At 31.2% G+C, this 10,297-nt stretch overlaps 1 protein-coding gene across 1 annotated transcript; it reads right to left on the bottom strand.

Annotated features, from left to right (window-relative positions):
- Window positions 1-690: 690 nt before the first annotated feature.
- On the bottom strand, window positions 691-1,368 carry LOC109119689 (uncharacterized mitochondrial protein AtMg00820-like). The gene is made up of 2 exons (XM_019212585.1): window positions 1,281-1,368; window positions 691-1,175 (listed from the first exon to the last, which is right to left on the bottom strand). The coding sequence occupies exons 1-2, from the start codon at window positions 1,366-1,368 to the stop codon at window positions 691-693; spliced, it is 573 nt and encodes a 190-aa protein (XP_019068130.1).
- Between the last annotated feature and the right edge of the window lie 8,929 nt (window positions 1,369-10,297).

Here is a 10,297-nt window from a genome sequence, read left to right as displayed (position 1 = left end):
CATACAACCTACATGGTGATTGTGAAATAAGTCTAAGTCCAAAGTGCTGAGTGTCTTTGATGTACATGAGAATTCTTTTACCCCTTGAAGATGTGCACTGTTCGGATTTTGCCTAAATTGGCTTTGCTAAATTCACAATATGAGTAATATCTAGTCTTGTGAGAGTCAAGTATTGAAGACTCCATACTATTATTCTGTAAATAGATGCTTCAACCAGGCTTCCCACAGCTTCATGTAGACCATGTTTTGAGCCAAAGGAGTGTTTATAGACTTTGTAAAAGTCATTTCATTCTTGTCTAGCAGCTGAACAACATACATACTCTAGCTTAAGTGGATGCCCCCTTAAAATACTTAACCTCAAGTTCAAGAAAAAAGTGTAAATGGCCAAGATCTTTCATGGAGAATCCTTCCCAAGTTGTTGAACCAACTCTGAGACATGAGATGGATTACTTCCTGTGACAATAATATCATCCACATATAACAAGAGAAATATTTTGCCTTTGTGAGTTTGCAAAGTAAATAAGGAAGGGTCAGTCTTTCTACAAATAAAATCAAGGTGTAAGAGATGCATGATAAACTTATCAAAATCGGGATCTTGGTGCTTGTTTAAGACCATAAAACGCCTTTTTAAGTAGATATACATACTGAGGATACTAGGATACTAGGGATCAATAAAACCATCAGGTTGACTCATGTACACCTACTCTTGTAAGAAGTAATGGAGAAAGACATTTGTGACATCGAGTTATCTAACTTCCCACTTTGAACTGAGACACCAATGTATATAACCACCCTAATAGTTGTTGCTTTAACCACAAGACTGAATATTTCTCCAAAGTCTAACCTTTTAAACTGCGAGAATCCCCTTGCCACAAGTCTGGCCTTGTATCTATCTACTATTCCATCAACTTTTAGTTTTGTCTTGAATACGCATTTTGATCCAAACAAGTTCATACCAGGAGATTGGGGTACCAAAATCCATGTCTTGTTAGTATGTAAAACATCAATCACTTCCTGCATTGCTGCAAGCCAATGAGGTGATTTTAGTTCTTCCTTAGTAGTATTTGGTTCTCTCACAATTTTTGTGCTGCTACGAGCAACAAGTGACAATTGTTGTTCCTTCGCCTTGTTCTTGGTGATCACATGATGCCCTTGTGGTGAAGGAAGTACCTCAACTGGAACATCAATCAAGGTAGAGGAATGGAGTGTAGCATCATCAAGTTGATGGTCAACTGGTACATCAACTAAAGTGGTTGTTTGATGATGATCATTGACTTAACCTGTAAGAGCAACATGTTCTTCACTGCTACTGGCAGATTTAAAATCTGCAGCTGAATCGTCAATACTACTATATAGATCATCAACCATAATCTATTCCTCAACATCTGATCATGCGCCTGAGAGGTCAATAATACTCTCATAATCAATGAGTACATGAGGTGTAGCACCATTATCACTAGTAATGTGAGCTAGCATCCTGTACTTCCCCTGAATCATAATTATCATGTGCCTATAGTTAAGAGAAAGATTCAACAAAAGTAGCAAGTGGTGAGACATCAATGTTAGTCTGAGATTACTTTGGATACACATAGGGTAATGTGTTTTCATCAAACACAACATGTCTGGATATGTAAACCCTCCTTGTAGAGGGATGATAACATCTATATTCTTTGTGTATGCTGTTATACCCAATGAAAACACAAGGATATGTCTTTGGACTGAATTTATTGTTATCCTTGATATATGGAAAACATATACACCCGAAGACTTTTAGACTGTTGTAATCAGGTTGTTCCCCATACAAATTAACAAATGGAGTCACCATTTTTAGGACTGATGAAGGCAATCTATCGATGAGAATACTGCAGTGAGCAAAGCTTCAACCCATAAAAACAAAGGTAGATTAGCATGAAATAGTAAAGTTAAGTCAGTCTCCATAATATGCCTATGTTTTCTCTCTGCAACTCCATTTTGTTCAGGTGTGTTAGGACATGAAATATATCTCAGAATGCCATGATCTTTCAAATGCTTAATGAAGTCTGTTTGGATAAACTCACCACCTCCATCACATTGAAAAAATCTTCATCTCTGTAGGAAATTGTTTTTCCGCCATTTTCTGAAATTTTAGAAAGACCTGAAAGAATTTAGACTTTTTTTTCAAGGGATAAATCTATGTATATCTTGTGTGATCATCAACAAAAATGACATAGTATTTCATATGTTAGGAAGATTCGACAGGAGCAGGTCCCCATAAGTCACAATGGATTTTCAATAAAGGTTCTTTCTCAAACCAAAAGGAAATTTACAACTCTTTCATAACTAAAAACTAGAACAAACATTAGACATTTTATTTCAACTACTAACATTGATGCAACTATTACTATTCAAAAACTTTAAAGACTTCACACTAGGATGTCCTAATCTAGTATGTCACATGTTGTCTGACGTGTTCCAATCATGTGCAGCAGTTAAAGCATAGAGATTGTTATCTTCCAAAGCATAGAGTACATTCCTTTTAGTTCCCTTGGCCAGTAGTGTCCTTATATTCTTATCCTTTACAACAAAGTTATTTTCATCAAATTCAAGAGTGCAACAGTTATCCTTTGCAAGCTTACTAACTAAGAGTAAACTCTTATTAATCTTAGTGACTCAAAGAACTTTCTTTAATTTTAGACCTGATCTGGATGTGTTCCCAACATATGTTATGTCTAACTTTGATTCATTCCTAATAATAATTTTATCTGGTCCATTATAGTGTTTAAGATCAGTTAGGATACCTAAGTTATGTGTCATATGACTACTTGCTGCTGAGTCCAAATACAAGGGTGTCATCAGTGTTTTGAAGATTAGTAGCAGTCAATACTTGTGGTAGCTCAGTTGTAGCTTGGTAAAAGTAATGCCACCTTTAAAAAAACTTAAGAGTAGTATGGTTATTCCAACCACAAAATTGACACGCATCATAATTATTCCTTTCATGACTTCCACTTGAAGGACTGTTTTGAGGACCAGGTCCGTTTTTGCTGTTATAAGAACCTGTTCCCTGTCCAGCAGGCTTAAAGTCTCTTCCTCTGTAATTAATTGTTTGTTTGTAGGGATAATGCATAAGTAACTCTTAGACTATGACCGGAATTTCACAGACAAATCAAAACTTAACTAGAGTCCTATAACCCCCTAAACCAATTAAAAATGGAATAAATACACCACAAAGGCCGAATATCATAGAGAGTGTGCACACTCTAGATAAGTAATTGGTGCACAAATTAGACACATGTCATATTTTTATTGGGAACTTTATAACTATTAATTTAAAACCCACCTAAATAACATAATACCCGGTCCAAATAGAACCCGAATTTGGTAGCTCATGTTTTCTGCTTTGGGAATTCAACTTGCACTTGCGAGTGTCCTTTGTTATTGCATAGCAATAATCAATGCATTTCTCTTGTTAGTGCAGTAAGCTCATTTTTTAGAAAAGAATTGAACTTCCCAAATTATCTTATAGTTTAACTCTGTAATTGTTCCTCTCACTTTTTGCTTCACAAACATTATGAAGCAAGTTCTTCCTTTGCATCCGTCACAATAAGACTAGTGTTTTGCGGAATTTGAGATAATACGAGAAAATATAAAACGCGAAAAACAAAACAACAGATTTACGTGGTTCACCAATAAATTGGCTACGTCCACGGGAAGAGAGGGAGCAGTTTTATTATGGAGAGGCAAAAACAGAATTACAGAATAGGGTTTGACATAGCGTCTATATATAGTGCTAAGCTACGCCCTAAAAGACTTGGGCCCAACATACAGAATCAACAGAAAATTAAGGGCCCAATACAACAACATTGTATACCGTCGGCCCGGGGGCGTCTCCGCCCCCCGGACCCCCAGGCCAGGGGGCGCGTCGCCCCCCTGGACCCCCCGACTCGCTGACCGGTCAGCGAGACCCCCGTCCTTTCTGTTTGTAGCGGGTCCGATTCAAGGCATTCAACAACTAGAAAGGTGAGTAGTTAAATAAATCCAGATATTTCCTTGTGTCCATTGGTAGATGTCAAATCAACTGAGTTTCTACCCAAAGGAAATCAAGGAGATGCATCTAAAGAGACGAGACTAACAACGAAAATACACGAAGAATATGAGGGTTTTGGTTTTTATATGGACCGGGTATTATGTTATTTAGGTGGGTTTTAAATTAATATGGATGGATTTTTTGATCATGGGTAAATATTTTAGATTGTGACATGTGTCCCGCTGTTAGTAAAAAGGGTATATACGCACCAAAATTTGAACGGTAAGGGCATCAACTTCCTAAAAGTATAAAGAAGGGTATTTGCATACCACTTACAATAGTACGAGGGTCTATTTATCTTTTTTTTTCCCTATATATTATAATTACCATCAGAGGCAGCTCTACAATTTTGAGGTCGAGGGTGCCACAACGTTTAAGTAAGATAAAAGGACTCGTTGCTTTAATTTTTTTGTTACAATTCAGGTTATTAATTTTTTTTATTTTCATACATAAATCGATTAAATATGCATGTAGTAATATTTTCTTTTAGATATTTTGTGATTAGAGATAACTAAAAAATTCAATTTTATTTCCTTTTTGGAACTAGATATCTTATTCGTTAAAACTTTGAGGGAAAAAATAATTTTTCACATTAAATTTGAGGTTGCATAAACCATCTAATAGTATTAACATAAATATTCTCTTCCATTGACGTTTTGTGTTGTTATTAATAAGATATTATTAATTAGTGAAGGACAAAGTAAATAAAAAAACTAAAAATTAATTTCATGAACATTCTACCCAACTCAGGGTTTATCCCATCATTATTTCAAGTGAAAACCTTTCCCTCAGAGTGGCACCCTAGATTCTAAGGCTTAAGAATAAAAATATAAGTTAGGGGAGTAATTCTCTTATAATTGGTGGAAAATCGAGTAAAATTACCCTAAATCGCTCATTCTTTCTCAAGAATGTAGTTACAAAAATCAAAGTTTTTGGGATTTCTTTGTAAAAAAAAACTCGATTAACACTGCTATAGTGACAACACCATATTGTCCCTTACTATATAGAGGGAACTAATTTACCGTGCTGTAGCGACTTAGACCTGATAGAAACTCGAAATTCTCTCAAAAAATCTTCTTTCCATAACACACCTTCGAGCCTTGACATTCTGTACTAAATTATTGATCCCTTCATGTCAAGTCCAATATCAGAAGTTTAACATACCTGAATTCACTTTCGAAAGACCCTATGAATTCCTTAATATCTTAACTCTTAGCTACTAGAAAACATGATTCGGGCTTAGGCCTACCACCAAATCTATCTCCGAATTTCCCTAGAACTCCAATCATCTAAGATTGAGCTAGCCTAAAATTTTCAATTAACTATCCGAAAAAATGTTTTCTGATCCAAATCTTTTGTAACCCTAAAAAATTTCTACATTAAGTCCAAAATCATTCTTCATTTTAGTGTAATCTCATATTTTGGGTGGTTCTTATATTGTTCTTAGGTGGTAAGGTCATTTCTTTAGTGATGAATAGATTTGTATATGAATTAGCGGAAGTGCTCGACAAATTAAAAAAACTAAAGTTAGTCAAAAAAATAACTTTAAATAAATAAGAAATTGTTTGAAAAGGTCAAAATGACTTAAAATAAGTTTAAAATGACTTAAAATAAGTCAAAAATGTGTTGGGAAAGGCAAGCACAAAATAGATATGTGCACGACAAAGGCGATATCGGAAGAAATCCAAGTCAACTTTCCCTTCTATTGGAACCAAGAGAATAAAAAATAATGCAAGAATAAATAGTTTGGACAGCAAACTAGCCAACCACGCAAGAAAAATAAATCAACACAAGAGAGCCAACTTCGGTGTGAAGAGTAAAAACCACAAGACCAAAGCTCCACAATAATCAACAAGAGTTACAAAAGTGTCCTTAAAAATGCTCACCAACAATGTGTCAAACAATGAGCAACACAACTACAAGATAGCACCAAAACTAGAGAAACAAAAGGAGCTAAAATACCCTAATCGCAGCTACTGTTCACGAGCTAAAATCTGAAGCTACTGGACTCCAAATCACCCTCTCTCAGTTCCCAATCAGAGATTAAGTTTATAGGAACACGTAGTCCAAAAATTAGCTCAATCGGACAAGAAACGAAGTGAGAATCGCGATTTGAAATTGGTTGTTATGGCTTGTGCAAAAATCTGCACTTTCTCACTTTTCTCTATAATTGGTTGCTCTCTAAACTCTTGTGATTCTACCAAAATAAGAATTAAAATGAAGTATTGCATATGCACCATAATATTGGACTTTTGGACAAAAATGAGCTTGTCAAATTTAGGCTAATTTTATCCACAAAGGAAATGTGATGGAAGACTCAAAACTTTAGACTTTAATTCATCCACATAAAAAAAAGGAAAAAGGCTCAAAACCCAACAAAATGATCATAAGTAGATTTTTTCCTACTTTTTATATCTTGACATAAAAATCATTTTACTTTAGCTTTTATTTTTAACTTAAAAACTACTTCTTTTTTAGTCAATTCAAATGGGTTTAATCACTATGACGAATCAAATAACTATTTCGAAGATTATGTATTCTTGTATGTGAAGGGTCAAACTAAAAGAAAAGAAATATTATGACTGTTCTTATGTTGTCATTTCAAATAATATTTCCTTCCTATTTCTTTTTACTTGTCACAATATTCTTTATAGATTAACAATTTTTTAGAAATATTGTTTTAATATATATAACACTAATTGTAATTTATAATATTTTCATACAAATATTTAAGTTTAATTTTAAATATTGAATTAATTTAATGAAATTTAACTTTAAAATTTAATCAAATTAACTTTCAAAAAATTAAAAAAAAATTACTTTAAAACAGAAAAAGTAGTTATTTATCCCCAAATATGAATGAGGTTGCACAACTCGGTTTGTAATTCATTGAGTTGTGCTTACCATTATCCAAAAAGTATAGAATATTATTAGATGAGTTTGGTTTTTTTTTTCACTTTAGATTTAGAATTTATTCCACAACCAAGATTATGTCATGGTTGTAGACGTCACTATGGTTGTTAGAGCCTATGTATGGTAATTTGGACATAAAAGAATAATCTGTCTAATTTGATATGGGTTTACAACATGTTCAATTTCACTAGTTAAATTCAACTTATTTGAAAATTGAAATAGTTTAAACTAAATATACAGCTCACAATAATCTTTAAAGTAATTTTGTTAAAATATTTTTAAGCCTTTATTTGTTTAATATTACATAATCATCATAAGAAATTATTTTTTAAGTAAATAAACAAAACATAGATAGAAACAAAGAAATCAAACTTTGAAAACTTGGAGGAGTTGTGTTTTGACATACTGTAGAATAACTCATTTCGACACAACATATCTCAAAGCAAGTAACCTTTGATTGATTGATATTTTATTTATCTATTTATTTACTAATTTATTTTATTTTGATTCAATTAAATTGAATCTTACTGTATTATTTGATATCTTGGGTCAAACGTTTTGAAAGGAAAAAAGTATTTATTTTAAAATAAGTTTTTTGGTGTTGGAATTATTTTAGATATTAGTACATAATATTTGTGGGGTCCATCCCCATGTATCAAACTTTGAATAACTCTTTGCAAATTTCATTGGCAGATTTGGTGTACTTATTTTCAGCTTTCCTCATTATTCAAATGTTGGTAAGCTGTGAAGGGTAGTGTATTTGTTCTCTATAATAGGGAGGACAATTCTTAATTCTCAATGTACAAAAAAAATAGAAGGAGAGAAAAGAAGAGTGAGACATCACAAGAGGAAAATAATATGTGAGAAAAAATAGAGACTACAAGCGATATTGTAGTAAGATGGAAAAATCAAAAGAGGGTTATTTCATTTGAGTGTGTAGTGATCTTTGGAGTTTCACTCAGACCTACAAGTGTAAAAATCCTTACTATAGTGATATTCGTTGCTGCTCTTGGGTCGTGATTTTTTCTCTTATTCAGGTTGATTTCCACGTAAAATCTTAGTGTCATTATTTCTCTTTTTTATTCTCATTGATTAACCATATTTTTGTGTTCTACTTTTATAGATAATATTATCGCAAATATTATTTCTGTTACGAGTTTATTCCCAACAATATTTGTATTCAAATAATAATAAAAGTTGGTTTTCAAAGATAAAGAATGATTTAGGCCATAGATATTAAGAAAAAACAAAATTGATAACATTGTAATTTCTTCATGGAATTTGGTCAATTTTAAAATTTTATCTTCTTGTTCTTTGAGATCTATCATTTTCTTGTACTTTGGGTGTTAGTTGTGACCTTCTTTGCAAATCAAGGACCTCAGTTTGCTGATTAGTTTTCTTCATTTATTTGCTCTAAAAGTACTTTCTTAAAATAAAAAGTTAACTTTTAGGTACTAATATATCGAAATAGTACTACTCTCAAAGTTTACGTCAAGTGGAATGTTGGTTCTCATTCATAAGTTTTAGACATTGCAGAAACATCTAAGTTTAGTTTTGAAAATGAAGTTCATATTCAAATTATACCCCAACCTACCTAATCCTCTTCTCATAAATATTTTTGTTTTTTATATTTCCTCGTATATCTTAGATATGTACATATATTTTCTACTTTCATATCGAATATAATAAAAATAAAAATTTTATTTTTTTAAGAAAAGTCATGCAGCAAATAAAATAAATTTTCCAAAAATATGTGTATATATATAACACAAAACGAGAATTTTTTTTTAAAATAGAGGGTTAAATGGGATGGTCTTTTTAAAAGGTTATATGTAAAATATTATTTGAAAAAGGAGGGGAATGAAACTTAAAAAAAAATATTAAGGGATTTAAAAAAAAATATTAAGGGATTGTAAAACTTTAATCTTTTAACTTTTACTAATATTAATAATTTATTTAATTCTTTCAAGGTGAATTTTGTATTCATATGGAATGTGATGTGATAATTTTTTTAAAAATAAAAGAAAGAGTGTAGTAAATGCGTCATGACCAGAGTGTAATAAAGAAATGTATTTCTCAAACCTATAGTGATCTTTTAGGTCAGACTCTCAATAGTTCGCTATGAAATTAAAAAAAAAAGTTTATATGCATATTTTACCCTTATTAGCCTTAATCACTTATATTCTCCAAAATCATTTTTAATGATCTAATATTAAATATCAATTAGAAGGGCTAGTATGGTAAAATAATCATATCAATTACTCTCTCTTTTTCTAATTAATTGAATTGTTGAGACTTTTTTTCATTTTTTAAATTAAATTAATTGTTCAATTTCAAGACTACTTTTAGAATGTTTTTTCAATTTTATCCTTCATTAATTAGTATTGAAATTAATTATTAATTAATGTTTAGTTATTTTATCAAAAGTTTGAAAATAATTAATAACGATAAAAATGAATAATTATGCCTAATTTATATTTTAGTTTTCTTTTTTTAAAAAGTTGTGAAACACTTAACAATTCACTTTATATAAAATGAAGGGAGCATTATTCTCTTAATGAATACGTCAAATCCAAATAAAAAAAAAAGTAATTTTTGAACTTCAGATTCAACTTAAATAACTGTTCAATTTTTCTTTTCAAAAATAAAAATAAAAAGGCTCCTCATAAAAGATGATAAAAATTACTACTACTGGTAATGCTTTTAATGTACATTCTCTTTTCTTCTTTGAATATTTACTTGGATTATATTCCTACTCTATATGGTAAGATTATATTATATATAAGCAAATCAATCTTAGATAGACAAATAATAGATAAATATCATATACTGTGCTTCAACAAATTAATTCAATATCCAGTCACAACCTTTTTTTTTCCTATTTGTAACTTTCTTATCCCAAAGTTGGAATCAAAGAATCCAACACATGGAATACGAAGCCTTATTCAAGCATCTCTATATCTTTTTTATTTGTAGTTATTTTATTTGTTGCCACTAGAGATAATGCTTAGAAATATTTCACGTCCGCCCAGTCATTCTCTTAATTCTAAATGATATTTAAATCAAGCAAATCTGCAATCAATGACTCTTTACTGTTGATTATTGTAAAAAGAGACATATTTTAGCTATTACAAGAACAATTGCAACTTGTACAAAATTTATTTGTATACATCAGACTAAATGTCTATTGTGACGGACTTATAATTTATGATGTATAAGTATAAAAGTTTATTTGAATTGATTTTAGGAGAAACTTTCACATATAGCCATTTAAAAATAATTAATTACTCTCCATAGTTATAATTTTATAATTACACTTTG

Source organism: Solanum lycopersicum, chromosome 1, assembly GCF_036512215.1.
Source record: "Solanum lycopersicum chromosome 1, SLM_r2.1".
NCBI lineage: Eukaryota > Viridiplantae > Streptophyta > Magnoliopsida > Solanales > Solanaceae > Solanum > Solanum lycopersicum.
The sequence above is the reverse complement of the archived record's forward strand: the minus strand, read 5'-3'. Positions and strand labels throughout refer to the sequence as shown.

Excerpts from the sequence above, each read along its gene's own strand:
- LOC109119689 (XM_019212585.1), bottom strand. The coding sequence starts at position 1,368 with ATGGTTGATGATCTATATAGTAGTATTGACGATTCAGCTGCAGATTTT. Across the intron at positions 1,176-1,280 it reads AGAACATGTTGCTCTTACAG|TTGAGGTACTTCCTTCACCA; the intron begins GTTAAGTCAATG and ends TTGATGTTCCAG.